Source organism: Amblyomma americanum, chromosome 9 (assembly GCF_052857255.1).
Source record: "Amblyomma americanum isolate KBUSLIRL-KWMA chromosome 9, ASM5285725v1, whole genome shotgun sequence".
Classification (NCBI taxonomy): Eukaryota; Metazoa; Arthropoda; class Arachnida; order Ixodida; family Ixodidae; genus Amblyomma; species Amblyomma americanum.
This window is the reverse complement of record NC_135505.1, coordinates 137,300,061-137,323,859: the sequence shown is the minus strand read 5'-3', so window position 1 is coordinate 137,323,859 and position 23,799 is coordinate 137,300,061. Positions and strand designations below refer to the sequence as shown.

The window sequence follows — 23,799 nt, the reverse complement described above, 5'->3', positions numbered from 1 at the left end:
CTAATCTGTGAATGAACATCCGGAAACTAGCAAAAAAAAGAATATTACACTCTCAGATATGTTAGTGCACCATAGATGGCTCCTTCACTGCTTTTCCCGGTTTGTCAGGAAACGAAATGAGCAACATAAAAGCCGATGATTTGAACCATCACAACGCTTTCAGTGCCAGGGGTCTTCATATTTTCTCACAGCCAGTTTCACGCAGAGAAGCTATTTAGTGACCTTTTACGGCATTTGTTCGTTCAGTCACTGCCAGCTTCACGAAAATCGCGATGGCCATCATCACTTCGAACATGACGATCACATGAACTTCAAAATGCAGTCAACTTACCCTGGTTGTATGCTAAAACACAGCTGCGGTCACGGAGTACGATTGTGTACGCAGTTTGTTTTGTAACCGCTTCCGCTCCTGCTCAATATAACGAGTTGCAAATAGCGTGAGATTATATTTTGAACTCCTTGCGATAACTCGGGCAGATCCATTTTAAGCCAGACGTCGGAAATGAACGCACAAATCTGCTCTTGATGATGACGCTTCCACGTTTCATGCAAGCGCTGGTGTGGCTCTGGAACTTGTGTGTTTCAGTTCGCTTGTTTCATTGGTCCTAAAATAGTTAATTTGTTTACATAAAGACTTCTCACAGAACAGAATCGAAAGAAGTATGACTGACATCCTCGAAACAATGCAGAGTCATGACCTATAAATATCAGAACCCGGCGGAAATCGCAAAAGTATACTTTCGAAAGAAGTGAATTCTTAATGCGCTTTTTAGTCACGTTCTTTACGCCATGTAAAACTCTGGAAGTTTCCCTCCTGTAAAATCATAATTCGTGACATTAAGGGATCAAAAAGAAAACGATCTGATAAACGAAGCTTAACAATACAAGTGCTTCGTGTAAGGTTCTCGGAAAAGTTCAGGTCAATGAGCGCTGTTACTGTTGACGCTCCAAGTTTGGTCCAACATCACCCGGCCTTACCTCCTTGAGCAAATAAAGCTGTCCTTCAAGCTTGTTTACTATTAGGGTGTTTACTTATGCCTAGACGGCGTCGTGGATTAAATGCTTGCAGATCAAAAAGCACCTTTTATTCCGTTAGCGCAGGTCATTAACATGTCCGAATTAGCCCAGAATGTTCAAACATCATTCTTAATTAGCTGGTAGCAACGTGGTTTTGTTTTACGGCCCGTTGTGCGACGCATCTCAGTATCGATTTGTGAAGGCTTGTTTACTTATGCAACACGCGTGCCACGTGAAAAAAAAAAGAAAAAAGAATATGTGGCATCGAGCGCGTGGCAGAACTACTGTCGATGGTCCACGGGACACGCAGGTCACTGAACATCGTTGGTCCATCGACTAACGAACGTTGCGAAAGTGAAACTGAATAAACAATGCAGCGAACATAACGGCAGAGTGCAAAGGCGTAAAGACGTCCAGGCGACGTCAGTGACGGCGATATGGCGACATTGTTTGCCAGGATCGGCGCCGTTCACGATCATGACGCTAAGGGACAGAGGTCGAGTCTGATGAAATGTCGGGGGTGCTGGTAATGTGGGCGTTCGCAATCGTCTCGGAGAGCGCCGCAGTGACGGCAACGCCTAGCTTTTATGCCACTGGCGGCAGGCGGGCCCCGAAGATCGCATCGCCATGCCCGACAGGCAGCGGAAGCTGACCGTGAAATCGGGCAGACTCGCCAGTGACACCCGAGTCCTGCATCGAGAAGACGAGATCGTGAAGTCTTCATCGTTCGGCGCACTGTATAGTGTCACTTAAGAAGAAGTTATGTTGTGTTGTGTTGGGTTTCATGGTACATAGGCAGCAAAGGCCATCATGCGCCAAGCTCAAGGTATAGAAATGGTTTTCTGTAGAATGCTTAGGAATATGAAAAATCGTCGATGGTGCACTGTATAGTGTCATTTAAGAAGTTGTATTGTGTTTTATTGTGTTGGGTTTCATGGCACATAGGCAGCTAAGGCCATCATGCACCAAGCTTAAGGTATAGAAATCGTTTTCTGTACAATGTTTAGGAATATAAAAAATCGTCGATGGTGCACTGTACAGTGTCACTTAAGAAGAATGAAGAAGTATTCGTACATTACAGCATAGAATTTCATAAATTCGTACGTGCCTAATTCAAACTTGCAGTTAACTGGAACTGACGTTTTGGTCTTGTCAACATGACGCACGTTTAATGCGAGCCCGATCATGCATGTTTTACTTAAATTTTCAAATTTTAAGTCAGCTGCTAGCTCAATTTAACGAGAATGGTGCATCGATAGAATAACTGCAGAATGGTGTATTGGCATAGTATACTTAACAGACACCGACACCGCAGGTGTCCAGGAGACCTCGTGTATCGTCACAAGATGCAATCCCGGGTACCCCGCAGTTTGATCTGCATGTCTTCCAAAAAGCGGTCAATGCACTGCGTAGCCTGAGCAATTATATTACATAAATTCTGCAGTAGGCAGCCACGACTTCCACTAGCACATTGAGAAGTATTGCAGAAAAAAAAGTGATAACATGATAACATATGTGTTTGTTAGCAACGAGGTCGCAATGCATGAATTGCACCAGAATTTCGCATAGGCCTGTCATTTATGGTAGTGTGGTTTCCAGAGTCCTTTAGCTATCACATAGAAGTCCAAGCCCTCGTTTTTGGAGCAGGCTTTCACCACAGTAGCTAATTGACAACTGTTCTTTCAAAATGCCGTTAGAGAAATTAAACAAGGATGGAGGCGTAACGCTAAGGTGCCCGAGTGCTGCGCGATGTCAGAGCACGTTAAAGATCCCCAGGTGGTCAAACTTTTTCCGGAGCCCTCCACTACGGCACCTCTTTCTTTCTTTCTTTCTTTCTTTCTTTCTTTCTTTCTTTCTTTCTTTCTTTCTTTCTTTCTTTCTTTCTTTCTTTCTTTCTTTCTTTCTTTCTTTCTTTCTTTCTTTCTTTCTTTCTTTCTTTCTTTCTTTCTTTCTTTCTTTCTTTCTTTCTTTCTTTCTTTCTTTCTCTTTCTTCTTTCACTCCCTCCTTTATCCCTTCCCTTACGGCCGATATGATATGAGACAGATACTGCGCCATTTCTTTTCCCCCAAAACCAATTATTATTATTATTATTATTATTATTATTATTATTATTATTATTATTCGCCGTTCGTCCTTTGGTCCAGGTGATCGAAATTATTCCGGAGCCCTCCACTGCGGCACCTCTTTCTTCCTTTTTTCTCTTACGGCGTGGTTCAGGTGTCGGCCGATATGTGAGACAGATATTGCGCCATTTCCTCCCCCCCCCCCCCCCCCCTCAAAGAAAAAGGCCAACCAAAACGAAACCTATTAAACCATCAATACAGCGCTTTAAGAAGGCGGTAGCGGCAAGTGCCATTCTTTTCTTCAGGTAAAAATCCTTACTTGTCTCGGGGTGACACTCCATGCGTCAGGAAGCGATGGGTTACGTTTAGAGTGGGCAGTGGCTCGCACATGTTCTGCGGAGAAGATGGAATACATAAGCACATAATTCAGCGCAGACTTGAGCGTAGTTTCTGTCGCGCTACTGTTTTTAACTCAGAGAAAGTCGCAGCACCAGCGGTGAATCTCGACAGAGGGCTATCCCGTGACTTGGGCAGGATATCCTGTCGCTAAAAGGTAGTGTGCTAGAAGACAGCTTACTCCCTCTTTAATCCCAAATAGGCGTATTCAGGCTTAGAGTGTAAAAGTGCACTGAGGGCAGTGATAGAAATGTTGCTTTAAAATTCGTACGCATAATCCTCTTCGCTCTCCTGCTTTGTGCACCAGAAATATTTCTCGACGTCACCTCGGTGTCATCACCCCCGACAAATGCTTGGTGGTGGGGACCCCTAGCGGTTACTTTTCGTCCTTTTTTTAGATTTTAAAAAGCACGTTTTCTGAAAAGGTAGCCTCGTTCTTGTTCCAAATTGGTAACCAATCAATCTGGGCCAAATTGAATTTTTATTTTGTTTCCCTTTACGAAAAACACGTTCTCTCGGCAAACTCAAAGCTTCAGTGTCTTTGGTCTCATTGGTACAACAGAAGCGTGAATGGGAAGCTACTTTCAAGCGGAAGCTTTGCATTGGGGTAGGGGATATGTTCGGAGCTAAGAATGAAAGCATTAACTAAAGCCCGGTACTATTCGCAGTATATTAACACACAAACTATCATAATCAATCCATACCTCTGCATAAAATATGAATGCCATCTGGTCCGCTCGGTACGGACTGAAGCCGCGTACAAATATTCCGGAATCGTTAGGGCTGGACTTGGCGGAAATCCTCTTGTAAAGCTGAAAATGAAGGCGAGCATGGAATGTTTACGTTAGGACTGTGCTTATTATTCATTCACTTACAAATAGTGCCGTCTCGAATGCGAGACACAACATACAAATAATTAGAAAACATTCGAACAGATCAACTGGTCTTGTGGTTAGTCAACTGCGTAACATTGACAATGAGCGAAGTGAACCATTCGAATTAATGAAAAATTTTATGTTTCGGCTAAAAATTAGTTTTGAAATAGTTAAATCCAAATCTGGGACATGTTTGGGATGTTTGCAAGTAAGAAACTGCTCCGAAGGTGTATAACTGTGAGCAATGAGAGGAAAGAATGCGTAATGTTTATGCAATTGCAAGTGAAGGTTACATGCAACGCAGCTTATCTTTGCCGCAGTGTGCTTTCAAATGTCCAACGGTTGCAATAACTTCCTGGATACAAGGTTTGTACAGCAGGCAAATCTCGGCGGAATGCAGGGCTTAAGGTGGAACCCTTTAACCGTCTTTAGATCTCCGAACACTGCTGAGGTTAATAGTACAGTTGCACTGAACTTCCATAGATATGGAGCACTGCAGATGTGAACCGAGTTAAATACCACAGCGCAAAAAAGAGAACACAGTGGCGTCTGTTATCTTTGATAAGGACTGCACATGCCGTGAGTGAAGGAAAACGATAAGTGATCAGAAAACATGAATAAAAAACAAAATGCCTCCAGCAAAATATATTCTAGTTACAGAGCTGTTTTTCATTATATTGACTATTATGCGCCTGATGTTTTAGTTGGCCGAATTGGGTTTTTTAGCTTGCACTTACATGTTACAATAGACGGGCGATGTACGTACACTTTAAATAGCTAATCGTACGATGAGAGGAAACCCCGTCAACGACAATCAAGCGTCTTGTGCAGTGACATTTTGTTGTTCCGGTATTTGCCAACTCATTCGCCGCAGCATCACACGAAACCTCGTGTGAAGCGGTTGTAGCTTTTTAACCATTGTGGCTTAGAGTGCCTAGTACGTGTATTTGTTTTAAGCAAGGCAGCAGGGCGTTTGCAAAAAGTTTCAAGTGTATGCCAGCATAGGAGCATCATGATGATGATGTTGAATTTGTATGGCGCAAGGGCATCTATGGCCAAAGAGCGCCATGACACGAGATATTTTCGATTTCTCAAGGTGGGGTCAAAGACCCATTTGCCAAGCGTTTCACCCTAAACAAGCCGAGTACCAGACCAGGGGAAAGCTTGTACCCATTGTATCACCGGTGGGTACCCGGCGGCACTGGGGATCGAACCCCGCACCTCCCGCATGCCAGGCGGGTGCTCAACTACTCAGCCACCGCTGCGGTCCCATAACAGCACCATGACAAACGAAAAATATCATATCAAAATTCCTAGTCCGCTCTGCGGGAGTGTTTCGACAGCGTTTGTATTTTCCGGATAGCACGATGACCTTATTACTTTGCGCTTATTCTGATCACATCACGAATTAATAAAATTGTTCGCGTATTTCCGACATTCAAGGTTACTGCGTAGCTGACAGTGAGAAGCTATGACTTAGGAAATACACTACGAATTTTCGGAGGCAAGCAAAGCATGCGTCACCTTTAGTGTGCCATACTTCAAATTACCGGCTCTCATAGAGCACCATATTTGTGCGAGATTTCGTAATAAGAAAAGATGTGCTTTGGGGTTGAATAAATGAGTTTTCTTGGATAGCGTTTCGTGCTGTCTACCATACTCTGATGTTGCGTAGCGTAGGTCTAGTTACAGAACGTCCAAATGTAAAAAGGGAACGGAATTGTGGTGTTGTGGATGCGCAATTACCTCGACGTATATATCAAGTGCCAAGCGTGCTCCCACAAACTCCGAGAGGACCCAAGGAAAATTGACTTTCACAACCTGCAGAAAGAAACAAAGTTTATGAAAAGGTTGGTTAGATCAACAACTATTACGACTTAGTACGCTAGGAAATCACCAGATCTATTGGTTTTGTTAAAGCATGGGCAGGATTTTTTGAAAATTGTTAACAATTAAGTAATCGAACAAAAAACTAAGGAGTAGATATTCCATCCGAAGGGGCAACACAAATCTAGTGCGCCACTCTTATATATAACCAACGATCCCATTTAGTATGTGGAAACATATGTATCATTTGGTGTGGCGGTTACCATTACTATGTCATGGGATGCCCAGAGCAGAAAAGCATGTGTAGCTTTTTCCAGATCTGCCAGGATAATCTGGCGGAATAAGTGCATTCTGTCCGCCAAAACGAAGCTGAATCTATATTATTGTTTCTTTTATTCCTCATTATCGTATTACTTCCTTGTTTCATGAAGAAAGTAGAACAACCAAAGTTCAGAAGCTTGTAATTTTACACAAAAGAGTACTTCGCGTAATGGCTAAAGTGCCATGACGCACCCAACACATGTTAAATATCTGCCATAAAAATAATAGCCATAAACAATGTTGGTCTAGAGGTTTGCGTCCTTCTGTAAGAGAATAAAATCCGAAAACGAGACCTTATTTCTAGCACTGTGACACTCTCACGTCATTAGACGCTGTACACGGCACGAAAACGAATTAACTAATCTTGATTGCGGTGCACAAATAATTACGGCACTGCTACTCTAATATATACGCTGCCAAAATTCTTGGGCACGCCATTTTACGAAACGCTACACTATCTGCCTCTATCTGCTATTCAGAATGCGCCTGTGGACAACTTCTACAGTATAGGAAAATGTGCAGAGAACTGTAAATGATGTTTACAACCATATGCGCTTTTGTGCCTTAAGATTACTTGTGAGCATGAAAAAATCTAGCTTTTGTATATTGTGACTTGTCTTCCTGTGCGTCATGAATTGCTATTGTGCGCAATTATGTGTGCATTTTAGTCGCAACAAAGCGATGTTGGTCAAGCGGACGTGATGATTGCATTTTCTCGCCGTCCTCGGTTTTGTAAAGAAAACCGGAATAAAATGTTTGATAATATACAACGCGGAAAGCGCGGGATTTTGGACTTCATAATCATTCGCGTCACTTTTATTCCGTAACCGAAATGACATGGAGCCCCATATATACTATTCTCGGCTCAGAAAATTGCACCTACCCTGTCGCTAGGCTCATTATGTTAGTGGTTCGACTGCTTGTAATGTGAAATGCTAGCGTAGTAATCTACCCGTCGCGCCATCTATGGGCGTTGTGCCGCACTAAGAAGGGCTGTCTACCGATGACGACGACGGCGAAAATAGAACGGAAGATAGGCATCTGAGTAGCCGTACCACTGGCCGTGGCGGGTAAGAGGGCGCCGCATTCCAAGGCATTCGGTTATTGAAAGGAGTAAGCTGAAGTTCGGTTAGTATCGCAGCCTTGCATGAGTGAACAAAAGTGTTACATTACCGTGTAGTTAATAGGTGCGAGCAGCTTATCCATGTACGTCTTCAATAGGCATTCTGCCACGGAGTTGAAGCGTTCTGTGGCGTTCTCCGTCCACGTGGAAGAGACGGTGAAGTTGTGAAGCGTGTAGGACCCTGGATGGAAAGGCACGCATCAAAAGAACTAATTGGGACGTCGAAAATAATAGCAGTAAAGGGTAGCTTTCTGGAGAGGTGACGGCGGAGTGGTTTCTCTGCCTATAAATGGTCGTTTTTCAGTCAGTGCTAACCGCGAAAATTTCCTGTCAAAACTGCACGGCAGTATGAAACGATGGAAAATGCATAACAGATACTGCGTACAATGAATAAATGTTACTTTTAGCCAAAGTGCGAAATTTATTAAATAATGCGCATAAGTCTTATCCTGCCTGTCAATCATGTTGCCTTTATGCATGACGATGTACTCCTAGTGTCGAGGGCGGCGCAGTGCACCGGTCTCGACACCAGGGGTGCGTTGTCACATTGCGAACGTGGCACCCCTATGCAGTGCGGATAGTTCGGAACTCAGGGGGGGGGGGGGGGGGGGGGTATTTCTGTCCCGACAATACATACGTTTCCTTTACATGTACAGCTTCAGCAGTTCTGGGGACAATGCATATGTTCAACTATGTCTGTAGTCAGAGCGATTTTTGCCCAAAATATCTTAGCGAGTGCAATTATTATTTCGTGCATTTATTTACCTGTACGGTATATGTGAAACTGTAACATATGCGCTGCTCTGCTATCATTGGAACAGGAATTAAGGAAAATTATGCTCTGCATAGCAACTTTTTTCTTCAACTTCCACCAGTTTTTAAAGTGCAAGTGTGGTACTATACAATAAAATGCAATACCTCTGAACCAACACTGGAGAACTCTGATATGAAGCCAACTGCTTGGCGTTTGTACGCATTTACAGCAGAAACAAAACCCGAAAAAGGGAGGAAGACAAACCGCCACGCTGTTAACGACACATTCGGGATGTTTCCGGCAGTCAGAAATAAATAATTCCTGTATTGATCACGACGCCGTTATTCGTTTCCAGGTCAAGTACGTACAGAAGCCAAACCAGAATCACTAAGGAAGGAATCTATTGTATCAAAATATTGGTAGCATACCTTGCTTAAGTAGAAGCTTGAGAACTTCCTCTAATACATCTGGGAGAGTCTTCACAGCGTAGAAACGTCTGAAAGTTAAAAAACACTGATTTACCAGCCATTGAATGTAAACGACACGTGACCAACAGGGGTCCCAGATTTATGCTGAACAAAGCCTGCATTCATAACGGAACCTTCAACCAGGTTTCTTGATATTCAGTATTAGATTGTTCCCTTCCACTAATCCCCTAAGGGGCCTGTTTGCCTATCGTAACTTTGAGCCGATTCCGTGACAGGAGAAAAACCAATGGCGTTTTGGTGTGCTTTTTGTTGAAAACCTCTGTATCTGTATATTATTACTCTGTGCACGTTATACGCGGAAATTTTCATTCACAGCAACGTACAAGTGGCCATATGACCACACATGGGAGGGTGTTTGGTGGTGCAGTACTAACGCAGTAAAAGAGCAGTGCCTTTAGACGCATGCCAGCGTAGTACACTTCCCCTCTGGTACTTTGTTGACTGGCTTGACTGAAAAGGAAACTAGTCAATTCACAGGAACACCTAATAGTGCGGCAAGCAACAAAAAGAAAACAAGAAAACAAGAGAGAAAAATTGACAATGATAGGGGTGAGATAGAAGCACATGTATCAGTGATAGTATCAGGGAAGACCGTGCTTTGTTGGATTCTATTGACGTAGTTCACCTGTCACGCCTGTGCTGTTTTAGATTCTAAAGGCCCGTGTACTGTGCGATGTCACTACATGTTAAACTACCCCGGGTGGTCGAAATTACCCTGAGCCTTCCACTACGGCTTTCTTCATAGCCAGAGTCGCTTTGAGAGTGTAAATCCCACAACAACCGAAACCGAGCTAACCTTCCGCTTTTTCGACTGGTTTTCTCTTCAAGCATGCAACAAGTCGCCCAGATCTCGGCTCATCTGCAGTGCTAACTTACCTCACACTGCAGACTATAACGCGAAAATTTCTTGTCAATGTTTTCTCACCTCAGAACAGCTGGCGCCTTGAACACATCTCCAAAATATGATACCGGCACACCTGGAACAAAGGGGAAGTAGTACACATAATTTTAATGATCTACTTTGGGATTACAAAAGAAAGTGCTTAAGACTTACAGGCAAAACTGCTCAACTGACTCTTACCTAGGAGGGCTTTGTTTTAATGCGTTTCAGGTCGTAACCACATTTATATTACGGGTATTAAGAAATATGCAACATTCCTGCGGCTGGCAGCTTGAGGTATTTATGGTCAACTATTATTGTTACATTTGAGTTTCTGATTTCTGAAAGCGACTACGAATTCCCAAGCTTTACTTCGCAATACACTGAATTTTAAGGCGACATCGAGCTCTGAACTTAGCACGAACTCTTCAATAGTGACATTAAAGCGAAAGCTAAATGTAAGCTTCTTGATTTGGTCGTCGGGACTCCGTGCAATAAATAAAAGAAAGCACAACAAATTCGTGAAAGCGAGTAATCTTATAATGGTCAACAGTGAACAGAGCACGCGGCGACAATATCAATTTCGTGACATTTTGTGAAGATCGTCGCTTGCGCTAGTAAAATATTCAACCAACTTCATTTCTGCTTTAGGGCAGCGCAGAATATGCAGAGTCGTTTGAGGTCTCTTGAGCGTGCTTTCGGTAACATATGGTTATCCACACACAATTTCAAACTTTTGAGATGTAGGGTGTAAGCGTTTCGATAGAGAAGGCTAATTTGAGATAAAGACTATATCGTACAGGAGATATGCGGAAATTGAGGGGTCAATGAAAATGTGCTTACTGAGAGTGTTGGCGTCATGCGAGTAACGAACTTTGTATTCGAAACTCTGCATATGACGCAGTCTGCAAAAGGAAATACAGAACCATTTTAAGACCAAACCCGGGAAAGCGCGTTCTAGTTGCAGCTCCTATCCCTCTTTCACAATATTTGCAGGGATGATCTATATATTTGCAATTCATATTATGTCGAGCTGTTCTCTATCTGCTGTGAAATCGGCTGAATAGAAGTGGATTACGCAGGACTTAAAAATAAATAAATAATGAGCTATTTTCGAAGCGACATTTGGTTGAAATAACGTTGCGGTAACACAACGACATGAGATGTTACAACGCATAAAAATACTGTGCCGCAATGAATTTGAATGACAAAAACGTAGACGAGTAATTATTGCGCGACAGTTCCAATACAATGCAATTTGTTCGTTCGTCACTCACTCACGAACACATCCGAGATTTCTAGAGTCAACCACACTGGAAAAATATTCTGGTCACAAAATGTTGCGACGTCTCGCAGTTATTTCGGGACGAAGTATACCCGTGACTTCTCCTGGGTCTGCATGACATATTAAAGCTGGCAGCTTTGAAGCGCATGCATTTTTAACACTGCTTCGTTTGTGAACAACCGCTCCCATTAATACTTTTATTAATTCCAACAGTTCGCGATGTGCGCCATGAAGTTTTGTAGCGTTGCGTGCTTTGCGAATGTTAAAAGGGCCTGCATTAGTCATGCATTGCTTACAGAGAGATGCCCGTGTGCATGTGGTTCCAGTAACCGCGAAGAACTGTCGTCTTGGCCTCAACGAAGTGTAAGATGGGCGGCAGTGCAGCCAACTTTACGTCGTAGTTCTGCCAGAAATAGATTGAACAGAAACACGAAGACATTCTGATTACGAAATAATAAAGTATGAGAGCATATCAGATATTACTGAGCGTCAAAAAAAATAAGCTGGAAAGAAAATATAGGATTATTCTCACCTGGTAGTAGTCTTCATGTTATGCTACTAGTTTACGACTTCTTTTAACTTCTTAAAGTAATCATGCGATGAAGCTAGAGATATCCGTTATAATTTTGTGACCTAAAAGTGAAGCCATCAAAACAGCGGCAACTTCATTAAGTTGTCCACCAGTTTGTTTCAATTCCAGCCTTAGAAAGTATCTCAGCGTCACCTTTTCTAAAGTGTACTGATGATGTCCTTCCCGAGGATTGAATTCATAGAGACGGGAATTATGCGATTCTTTGACCACACTACGCAGCATGCATGCCTTGTTTCTTGATGAGAATAAGGTAGAACCAAATGGACGGCTATCAGACAGCATGCCATAACATTTCTACTATTGGAAATACCGAAATAAGCGGAGACGAGGAATATTGGTCGAAAACATCCGAGATAATATTCGAAAGCATGGCAGCAGAGTAACCTCAGACGGGCCGAGCGCAAAACAAGAAAAAATTTACAGGACTAATGAGTGCCGTACCTCGCATGTCCACTTGAACACGTTGGGTTCGTTAAGCAGCGAAGCTGGGATGACGAGGGAGACGTGCATCTTTTCGATCTTGAAAGGAGGGAGCAAAAAGAATGCAAAGTTTGCATTAAAAAAATTATTCGGGATGAAGAGGAGCTGTGTTGCATGCTAGACCCAAGCCCTGTAATTTCACTCTGTCTATGGGATAATAAAACTAACAGAAGTAGCAGTAATAGCAGCCATAATCACAGCTGTGGTCATAATGGTAGTAGTAGAGGCAGTAGAAAAAGTAACATTAATAGTAGCAGCTGCAGCGGCAATAGCAATCGAAATAGTAGTAGTAGCAATTTTAACATTACTTGAAGTAGAGCGTTGGTACTAAGTAATATGACTAATCGCCCCAGCAGTAGGAACACTAGTGTCGGCACACTGCAATCCAAAGGCAATGCTACAAATGCGAAATAGGGGCATACATCTCTCCCTGTCCCTGCTTGGAATAATCCCCGAATGAACAGCTCTGTAATGGGGGGGGGGGGGGGGGGGGGGCAGAGTCACGTACGAAAACGTATTTTAAAAGTTTAGCTTGAGAGGTTTTGCTCTTCAAGGCAAGGGAAGGAGAATGCAACTAGAAGGGATCATTGGGAAACAGCAATCATTGCTGTCGGTTCACACAATCCGTAATGGTTCACCACAGAGCTGTGAGTACCGGTGATATTACAGTAAGATTGAGATTTGGTGTTCCTGAACTACGATTTTTGGAATAAATGATATAAACTCTGCTGGCAGTGGGCTACAGAAACTCAAGTTACTGGCGTTCGCTTCGAGTTCATTCGGAGAGAAATGAATTGACGATGCATTGCGTATTGATTAAATAGGCATCTGAAAAATTTAGGTGGCAGTAGAATACCAGAAACTGATGTAAAACAAGTGCTGATGGCTATTCATAAAGATATGTGAGTATCGAACATTTGTGTAGGCTTCATGTAAAAGCATTTTGAGAGCGACCTACCTTAGCCAACACTTTTTCGACTGCTTCCTCGTCCTGCCACGTCAGGCGCCTTGTGAAGTTGAAGAGGATGTCTTTCAGGTCGCTGATCCACCATTCAAGCTGGAACGACATTCGACAATCTCTTTTGTAGACATAAACCGAAGCCGTAAAGTTCAATTTGGGCATCGCAACTTGGCTCTAGCGCTGTACTTTACATGGGCCAAAACATTCAGGCGTTTATACAATCATTTTAGCCATTTGAAGGAGGCGGGATGTCAAATTATCAGGTTTTGTCTTCTGCATATAGCGGCTTTCTGAGCGTCCTTACCACAGTAGTGAAGGCGATGTCTCGTAAAGTTCAGGAATCAAAAGTATTTCGTCGTTATTTGCACGTGCTGTTCAGAAGTGTTAAAAAACAAACGGAGTAGCTTAAATACAAACATTAGAATCCCTCCTAATGAAAATAAGTAACTTACAACTAATTTTTAATGCGTAATAGCCATGAAACTGCGCACGCACGAGGTGCATACAATAAACGGCGAAATTCAAAGTCACTCAAGTACCTGCCAAAACAGCAGCATACCCGCTGAAGTCATGAGTTCTTTTCACGTGGAGATTGACTTCTCATTGAATTAACATAACATTCATCATGCCGCTTTAGTGTCCAGCACCTAACACTTGCTCTTGCGTTCAATCAATAAGATGGGAGAATGCTGTGTTTGTGCGAAGCACTGTTCCCAGCACATACAAAAACAGTTCACATTTTGACACCCGTTATTTTCCAAAATAAGCCTTAGATAATAGGGATACAATGTTTATTAACGCAATTTTTCGTCACGGCTGTGACGTCACGGGCTGTGACGTCAGAGGGCAGCACGCAAAACCGCCCACAAGCCACATACGCTCGGAGAACTTCTCAGCAGATGATGGAATCTCGAATGGAACACTGTTCCCTGCACGCCCGTAAGTTCGCGAGTACTCTCGGAATGTTTTTGTCAAGTTTCAACCGGAGAAATTAGCGTAAGGGGTTTTTTGGAATTGCAGCGGTGCATTGCAGGAACATTATTTTGTGGTAAACGAACGGCTAATTAGCCCCTTATACTCGTGATAGCTGAATTGTTTGGGGGAGCAATCTCCAGAGATTAAACGGCAAATAGTTCCAGCTTCAATGTCTTGAAGTAGCCGGCAGCCACCGTTACCGGGTGTGGTGTGGTTGGCATGACAAAAAAGAATGTACGGGTCTTTTCCTACTGTTTGACAACGACCGCACTACTTCCCCTTTAATCTCCTTTCTCTTCAAGTTTGTTTCACGAGATGCCATTGGTTCACTCGACCACCCGCACTTTACACATTCCTCACGGATCTGATGGCAGTCCGCGCGTTAGATGCTCCGCACCCTAAGGTTGCCGCAGCTAAATTGACTTTAGTCGGAGCGCCCACCCAGGACATCTATTTGCTACTACTCCGAAGTGGCCCGTACAAGGAAATTTCTCAGCCACCGTGACACTTTATTATTTGGTCAATAACACTACCACTCCTCCCAAAGCACCTGCCGCAGCAGGATTAGAAAGTTAAAACAAGCACAATTAAACAAGCAATTAAACAAGCACAAGCGCGCCCCCCCCCCCACACACACACACACGCACGCGCGCGCACGCACGCACGCACGCACGCACGCACGCACGCACGCACACACACACACACACACACACACACACACACACACACACACACACACACACACACACACACACACACACACACACACACACACACACACACACACACACACACACACACACACACACACACACACACACACACACACACACACACACACACACACACACACACACACACACACACACACACACACACACACACACACACACACACACACACACACACACACACACTGGGAAAGCGTGTCGTCTTACCGGCCTCACAAATTCGACGGAGGAGTTTGTCTGGCCCAGTGCCACCGTCAGCAGCGCGTACATTCCCTGCGGGCAGAGGGTCTCGGCGTAGCGGAGACATAGCGGGAACCGTTTGGAGCCGCCCGGCCTTCCGTACGGGGCTCCAGGGAGGTGCGGCGCGCTGCTGTGGTTGTCTGGGAACAACGGCGACAGGTGCACCCACAGGTACACGCCCAGAAAGTTCAGCACCGTCGATCTGGGAAATGTTCCCGAACCACTGGCAGTGAGCAGTCAGGGTCTTGTCGTGCGCGGTATTTCGTAATGCGACCATTTGGAACAGAAAAAAATTGCGCCACAATTACGGCACTATAACGCGAAATTCGGAGAGAAGAACCATTTGAGGCCGCACGCTTGTGTAGCAAAAGGATGCGTTATTGACGAGCGTCCCAAACGAGGTACCACCTTGTAACCCATATTAGCCTGATACCCCCGAAACGTGACGCTTAGCGATATGCCTGATGAAAAAAAATGCAGTTGACGGCATCTTACATAAACGGCCCATAAAGCGCGTGCCAAAACTAGTGAAAAAAAAAACATGCACACTGCCTATAATTAACATACCTGTATACATGACCAGTAGAAGAAGTAGAAGTAATAATATTAGTATTAGTAGTGGTAGTAATATGTGGTTATTTGTTGAACAGAACAATAAAGAGGAAAAAGATTTTTGCCGGCCGGGACCTCTGCAATCAGATACTGAAGCACCTGAGCTGCGGCCGGAGTAAATAGGGAAACGGAGATTAACTAAGGAGGGGAGCGATAGGGAGGAAGGAAAGGGTTTGAGACATAGTAAATTGCACTAGTATCAATAAACTATCTACATGAAACCAGAGAAATTAGTTCTGGGATCACTGAGCCATACTGTAAGCATGTTTGAAATAAAAGGCTCTCTACCCACTTAAATCTTTATAAAAACGCTAGCGATTTCTAATGTAATCGCTAGATTTGTAAGCTATTGGGTTTCAGCAGAGAAAAAAAATACTACTATTTTAAGAGGAAATGCAACGTTAAGCTTATTTACGTGCACCAGCTAATCTCGCCTCGTTTGGTTTATGGTTTATGTGGCTTTAAAACCCTAGGTCGACTCAGGCTATGAGGGACGCCGTAGGGAAGGGCTCCGGTAATTTTTCCCACATGGGGTTCTTTAACGTGCACTGACATCGCACAGTACACGGGCCTCTAGAATTTCGGCTCCATCGAAATGCGACCGCCGCGGAAGGGATCGAACATTTGGCCACCTAGCTAATGTTGCCTAAAATCACATTATTCCAAAAAGGGGCACGAAAATTTCATACGCTCTGCCGATGCCATTGTCGGTTGTCAATGTCTTGTTTTCATTGTGTACAAAAGAAAATTATTTTTATTCTTCACTAGTCGAGTGGAAGGGCAGTTGTGTGCTTCATGTTACTCCCGGAAAGGAAACGCTCTTTAGGAAAGTATTTTATAGCCCTAGAGGATACCGCATATGCGCATGATTACAAACTGAACCAGAGGAAGTTGGATGTCCTGTCTCAGAATACGTACCGCGGTCCCTTGGATGTACCTGTGGCTGCTTGCAACGTATTAAAAGGAGATTGAGGACAAATCTATCCAATCATTCCTGTTAATAAAAATTGATGATACGGCTCTTTCTGGGAACGTGAACGTTTGTCTGGCAGCAAAGACTGATTTATTGCTGGTAAAATTGAATTCTACAAAAATCCAGTCCCTCGATTCAAATGCATGACTTGTACACCGTTATGCACTGGCTGGCACCGTTTTCAAGGAAACTGCGGCGTAGCATTTATTGCTTTGGTCATCAGCACCAAAAATTCCAAGTCCATGCATGAAGTTTATTTGTGAAGTCGGCTCGCGACGGCGATATATGTGAGCCGTTTTTTATCTTTTGTAGCTTGTAAAAGTTTAGTTTTAAGCGAGAATAGTCTAGTTATTGTGGGAATGCCACAATCTGTTGACAAAGGCCAACATTAGTCGGGTCTCAGTGTCCCTTTGTTACCAATGTTTTGAAGTTTCTGTACGACAAAAAACTAGATGCATTCGGTACATGTGACCGTTAAGGGTACAAACGAAAGAAGTGCCAGCGGTAGTTCGCTCCACGTGTTGGGGCGTCAGACTCAGACATCCATTAATTCGACGAAGTAGACGTAGATACAGATTTAGCAGGAGCAACCAGCAAGAGAAGGAAACTAAATAGCTATGAATCTGCATGACCACTCATCCATGACAACGCCAACGATGACTGCGACGACAATGAAGAATCAAGAGGTAATGCAACGATGCTCAAAGAACACCCAAAGATGTACTGTCGTAGAACAAATGCTTCTGTGTACACCGTGTGACAAACTGGCCACGAATCTCCACTGCAAGAACCACCTCGACCATAGAGTTACTTCAAAATTCCTGCGACGACTCCAATTCTACGCTCAATAGCAAATTTGGGACTGACAAGATTAAACGCGTCCCCATACCAACCCTGATTTAGAGACAATCAATGTTGTACTTAACCAAGAACCGTCAAAATGCCTTGCAAGTTCGTGAGGATGAGAAAAAGGCAACTTACTCATCGACGCCGGTGTCCACGAAGGTGAAGAGTCGGTGGAAGTAAACCTTCGAGTTGACGGCGATCGAAGACTCCTTTGTGTAGACATGCGACTGCTCGAATAGGGTGGCCAGAAAGGATGTGAGGTTAATCTGCGATGCAAGAGATAAAGGTAAGATTATTATTAATAATAATAATTAGGGGTTTTTGGGGAAAGTAAATGGAGGAGTATCTGTCTCACATATCTTTGTACACCTGAACCGTGCCGTAAGGGAAGGTTGATGAAGGAGGGAGTGAAAGAAGAAAGGAAGAAAGAGGTGCCGTAGTGGAGGGCTCCGGAATAATTTCGACCATCTGGAATCTTTAACGTGCACTGACGTCGCACAGCACACGGGCGCCTTAGCGTTTTTCCCCCATAAAAACGCAGCTGCCGCGGTCGGGTGCGTTTTTGTGGAGGAAAAACGCTAAGGCGCCCGTGCGCTGTGCGATGTCAGTGCACGTTAAAGATCCCAGATGGTCGGAATTATTCCGGAACCCTTCACTACGGCACCTCTTTCTTCCTTTATTCTTTCACTCCCTCCTTCATCAACCTTCCCTTACGGCACGGTTCATGTGTCCGCCGATATATGAGACAGATACTGCGCCATTTCCTTTCCCCAAAAAAGGTGGTGGTGGTAAAGGTAAGATTAGGAATTCAGATTCCATGCAATTGTGTCTTTTAAGTGGACTGACAAGCACCGCGTACCTTTTCGTACATAGCGAATTCGGAGAGGCTGATGAGCGTGTGTTCGGGAACTGGAGGTCTGTACGCGGCCATCTGGAAGAAAGAACAGGCAATAAACCGAAAAGCCATTAACAACCTTCCCACTTTGAAGGGTTGTTCGATCTTTGATAATGGATTTTTGAAGGCAAATATGCGAATTTTCTTGCTTAGACAGGGTTGCAGATGGTCTTGGTAGCAACTAGAATATATCGCACATTGGCAGTGCGGTCTCTTTCTAGCTCTAAGATGGCAACGTGACGTTCTCGTGACAGTTTGTTTTTGTCGATTTCGTGTGTTGTTTTGCGCTGTCAAAGAACAAGCCCCAACAATCACTGGCTTTTGGCCACTGGCCTCCCCGTCACCACTGCTGCTCATCGTGTTCAAGCAATCTTCCTTTTAAGAATTACCCGAACGTTGTGTCATCATTGTCGTAACAGTCGTGCAGTAGACGTTAAATCATAAAGCGAGAAAGATGAACCTTAAAGCACCGACTTTAACACTGCAAGAGAGGGGGAACGTCTCCCTAGTGACCACGGTATACAAGAAACAAGTTTTATTCACCAGGAAAATCGTGGTCATCCTTTGGGGTGATTACATAGACTGATTCGTGCGATAATGAACGGCAAAAGTGGGATGATGGAAAACAGTGCAGGGGGGAAGGTGGCGTATGTTGTAAGGAGGGCGCCCATTGGTAAGTGGTTTGAGGTGTCTTCCACCTCAAGTCACTTACCGAAGCTTTTGTAACAACAGATGTTGTCCCGAAGATTTTGTAATTGAAGACCAAGCTTTTGTAACGTGCAGAAGTTGCCCCGTAATTTTTTTTTTAACAAAGCACGCGTAATTCCTCTTACTGAACTTGTAAGGGCTCGTGACACAAAAAACGCGCCAAGAAAAACGTGGCATTACTCCTGATCCGCCGCGGTGGCTCAGCGGTTAGGGCGCTCGACTACTGATCCGGAGTACCCGGGTTCGAACCCGACCGCGGCGGCTGCGTTTTTATGGAGGAAAAAAACTAAGGCGCCCGTGTGCTGTGCGATGTCAGTGCACGTTAAAGATCCCCAGGTGGTCGAAATTATTCCGGAGCCCTCCGCTACTGCACCTTTTTCTTCCTTTCTTCTTTCACTCCCTCCTTAATCCCTTCCCTTACGGCGCGGTTCAGGTGTCCGCCGATATGTGAGGCAGATACTGCGCCATTTCCTTCCCCCAAAAAACAATTTTCAATTTTCATTTTTCTCCTGACGACTTAGTTCCATATATTTTCCGTAGCAGATAGCAAGTGGTGCAAATGTTGAAGGTCGCAAATTAGACGCAAACCACATTTCAGCAAATGAATAAATAAAAAGAAGCGTTTCGAACATGTTTCGCCAAAAGCAATATCGAAGGGCCAGAGTAACGTAAACAAGTTCATGAAGCAATGTTCTTCCGATTCCTCTCGCAACAATACTCTCAAAATAAAAGAAAAAGAGTCATTGAACGCTGGCTGGAAGTGACACATTCGCGGCTAGTTTGACTCCCCGCAGCTTCGTCACAGTGGCCACAAGCTTTGGCCAGAAAGCACTGCCTACTGGAAACAAACTTACGCCATATCTTGCATGCAAGCTCCATTTAGGAATGAATACACGGGTTGAAACGGGTATGTCGCGAATCCGCGACACTGAGTGTTAGAGGGTTACGATGTTAACCATGCTGCCACGGACTTGCCTGGTTAACTACGCGACTCGAGCTATTTCATTCCCAGTGCAAATATTCTGCTTAAGTCAAATCCTTGGATGCCGCAAATGCGTAAACTGTTTCACAAAAGTACCGTCTGTTATTGCAGCTTCCATTGGCAAACATCCTTGAAAAAAAAAATAGATATAATGCCTTCACAAAAATTACGTAGTTTGCAGTACTCTTTGCGCCATATGTGGAAATCGCATTAAAAAATGTCCCGTTTGCTTGGAAATTAGTTTTAATTTCGAGGGAATTGTGGAACATTGTAGGGTACTGTTATAAACATATTAATGGGAATGGTCGCAGTTTACAATACGCAGCAACATCTTGAATTTCAAAGTTGGTCTCGAGCTCGCACTGCAAGTTAGTAGTGCCATAAAATATCAGTGGGGTGCTTTCTGACAGTAAATAGAAGAAAAATTGAAGCCCTCCGAGGAGGTATTAGAGGGTATATAAATTGTTATGGTACAATGTAACAATATGCAAAAAACTCCGTTCATAGACAACATTGCTTTGAAAAACTAGGCTTGTCCAAGATTTCTTGGTGTAGAGAAGATTTCCAGGCTCCTCGGTTGACGACTTACCATGAGCAGTTCCTTGGAGAACTTGAGCACGTCCTGGAATTGCTGCATGCTGAAGTGCTGGATGGAAGGAAGGAGGGAGGCCGACCTTTTCAGCACCCAGTGGTACGTTTCTGCGCTCAGCAGGTCAGCCTCATGCCACTTCCGGAACCTCTGCTTTAACTGCAACGAGTGTATAACAGATGTTTGTATGGGAGGATGCTGGTGGTCAGTTAGGCTGTGATTAAATGCGCCTCGATGGGACGACAAGTGTTGTGTGGCTCTTAAAGAGACTGCGAGAACTAAGTGGAGTTGGTGGCTATCGATAGGCTACCCGATTTCAATGACAAAGACTCCAGATTCACTGAAAGCAGAGCTTTTTTAAGTTAAACCCGTCCGAAAGATGTACGCTAAAAGGTCCGTTTCTTGAAGAGCGCTTTAAGACGCATAGAGCCACGCCGGTGATACAACTGTATCGACTACAAAGAAACAAAACTTCTAATTCAGTGAAGTAACAGAGACCAATAAGCGCCTACCGTATCTACTGCCCATACCTGGCATTGTGAAGGAACATGATGGCTCATTTACTAACGTCTTTAGCTTCCGCGTTATCCTTTCCCCGAAAGGCCGAAAAGTTTAGGATAGAGTCGTGCCTTGTTAATACAAACACTTTTGTTCTGAGGCAACAGTGTCCATAAAGCGAGTCGTCCGTAATAACGGATCGCGAAGGAAAATGAAAGTTAAGAAAAAAAAAACACGCTACGGTTAAGGTCAGCTTGTGTGCATAGTGGTGGGTAGGATAATGACCTAGAAGCCCATTATCCTGGCTATTATTTTGTTCCAAATACTGTACTACAGCTTGACGCGCCTAGTTGTCTATGATACGCTTGATGGCGTCTCAAGGCAACCTAACCACTACTACGCTTGTTCGCACACGAGCTGCTACTGCGTATCAGCACTCAGTCGGCAGACAGCTGCTGAAAGCGGTTTTATACGTTGTACGAGACGCGGAAAGAGTTTCATTCACAGACATTCGTGCAATTTGGAAAATGGTTAGCCGCATAGACTGGAAAAAATTGCAATGGAAAGCGCGAAACGACATAAGGAAAGGGCCATCGCTCAGTTATTTAACAGATTTCTATAGTGTCTACTCAAAATGCTCTTATCACCATTCATGCAAACAAAAATAGGCGGGCCCCAATGGGCTCTGTGTATTTTCCCTCTCGTGCATTATGCGGACGGTGAGTTGACGTTTTAACGAGGCGTAAATGGACTGCAAACCTTTGGTCCCTGGGCAAACTTTTCATAATTCGAGATGTCCACACTAACGGGGGTCGTTTTAAGGAGGCACAACTATTTCCAGAACAATTTGATGGCCTCAAGAAATGCGGCTGCCTTATCTGTGTGCAAACAATGTAGCCCGTAGATGGCCATGTGGTCGTGGGCTCGTATTTTGTAGCGTCTTTTCCGAATAGTCTTTTGTTTTGCTGATGCAAAACGACCGTTCCTGCATATTCGAGATTCGCAAATGAGCGCTTACAGACCAAGTACAGTTACGTCAACGATAGCAACTATCGATCGCAATGGAAAAAAAGAGTAGGTTCAATGTACGGCCTCTCGATCCATAGCCGTACCGGGACGCCGCTTTCCGGAATCGTTCTTTTTGCTTCCAGCCCGTCGTACCAGAGTGGTCCCCAATGGTCACTGTCATTAAGCCTTGACTTAATTGGTGAGGCCATTATAAGAAGCAAATTAATAAATCATTACAAAACAGTGCCGTTAAACTGTAGAAGTATGAACCCGTACCAGGATGGTGTGGTGTTTCTTTTTCTTCTTAGAGGGCAGCACTGTAACGGCGAACATGGGGAAGAGTCCCAGTTCTCTGGCCATGGTGGCCAGCACGAAGTGCAGGCTGGAAGGCCACAGAGGTCGCGAGGTGAACGGAAAGAGGCCCAGACCGAAGCGCCGCATGACTGCCTCGAAGTGTTCCGGTTCACTTTGAAGTCTGGTTGCTGCACAGTAAGGGGAACGTTTGTAAGTTTCCAGTGACAGGACGTTATCTACCAAACATCCAGCCTGAAATCCGGAATCAATGTGCTCAAAGGCGTCTGAGAAAATGAGCGAGATAGGGAAAGAAAGAGGGAAGGTTTTTCTACTTAGCTGTTGAAGGATGGCATCTGAATTAAGAAGGCTGGCGCTAGATGCCTTGTCCCATGAGCGGCGGGCATTAGAAGCTGGTTCTTGGACAAGGGGAGCGTCAAGCAGTGGGGTGGTTGACTGCATGGGAGGTGTAACCAGTTGTAATATAGACTGGTTTATGGTTGATTGGGTTTAACGTCCCAAAGGCTATGAGGGTCGCCGTAGTGGAGGGCTCCGGAAATTCCGAGCACCTGGGGTTCTTTAAGATGAACTGACATCGCACAGTACACGGGCCTCTAGAATTTCGCCTACATCGAAATTCGACCGCCGCGGCCAGGATCGAAGCCGCGTCTTTCAGTAGTTATGATATAGAGCACGTCTACCTACAGTACAGTAACGGAGAGAAAAAAAAGGTAATAGTTATTAATAGAAGGCTTGTCCAGATCCGCTTTCCGTTTGCTAGTGGTCGACAAGGCCGAACCCCGTGGCTAACGCAACGAGTGGGTTAAGAGTGCCTCTCCACCAGGAACTTGTTTAGCAGAAAAAGTGCTGAAGTATTTCCACATAGAGTTCGGTTTCCCGGACTGTTCCACAGGAGGTGAAAGCTGCCACGGAAGCCGGCCTAGATTATGAGATTGTGTCCGGTCTTGTCAACGTTTAGATGCAGCATGCGAAGCGAGTGTGTGAAGGACGTTCTTTGAGATACTATCATCACAGAGTTTCTTACTATTAACTAAAGGGAAAGCTAACGCCCCGCCTATGTGAGTTGGCATGGAGCTTCCTCGAGACCACCTGTACCATCATGGGCGCTCAAAGCATCATGGGGCGGAGAGCTACCGACTGCGGAACCACAACTTTTGCCCAAAAAAGTAATGAAAAAACAAACGTTGTTCGATAATCAAGAATGTCCTAATATTTAATATCCTCTCTATAAATTGCAACAAACAAGCAGAAAAGCCTGTAAATGTAAAGTTTGGCCAAAATAAGCGATGGCTTTTTCTACTGTTGGTCAAGTATTGCAAACCACAAAAGCCAACATTTTGTGCTTAACAGGCGCAATTTTGAAAAGA

The 23,799-nt window shown here is 44.3% G+C and overlaps 1 protein-coding gene across 1 annotated transcript; it reads right to left on the bottom strand.

Moving 5' to 3' along the window:
• Positions 1-1,298: 1,298 nt before the first annotated feature.
• LOC144105601 (uncharacterized) lies at positions 1,299-22,596 on the bottom strand. The gene is made up of 16 exons (XM_077638722.1): positions 22,397-22,596; positions 20,615-20,773; positions 18,300-18,371; positions 17,576-17,706; positions 14,977-15,211; positions 13,061-13,159; positions 12,064-12,141; positions 11,327-11,433; positions 10,589-10,650; positions 9,791-9,842; positions 8,806-8,873; positions 7,674-7,804; positions 6,099-6,173; positions 4,182-4,289; positions 3,401-3,474; positions 1,299-1,707 (listed from the first exon to the last, which is right to left on the bottom strand). The coding sequence occupies exons 1-16, from the start codon at positions 22,559-22,561 to the stop codon at positions 1,596-1,598; spliced, it is 1,728 nt and encodes a 575-aa protein (XP_077494848.1). The 5' UTR covers positions 22,562-22,596; the 3' UTR covers positions 1,299-1,595.
• Between the last annotated feature and the right edge of the window lie 1,203 nt (positions 22,597-23,799).

What these genes read in the sequence shown, in the direction of transcription:
- LOC144105601 (XM_077638722.1), bottom strand. Translation starts at nt 22,561, where the DNA reads ATGCGGCGCTTCGGTCTGGGCCTCTTTCCGTTCACCTCGCGACCTCTG. An exon ending in AGAAACACCACACCATCCTG is followed by an intron (nt 20,774 to 22,396) that starts GTACGGGTTCAT and finishes CACTCGTTGCAG; the next exon opens with TTAAAGCAGAGGTTCCGGAA. An exon ending in CACTTGATATATACGTCGAG is followed by an intron (nt 4,290 to 6,098) that starts GTAATTGCGCAT and finishes CTTCATTTTCAG; the next exon opens with CTTTACAAGAGGATTTCCGC.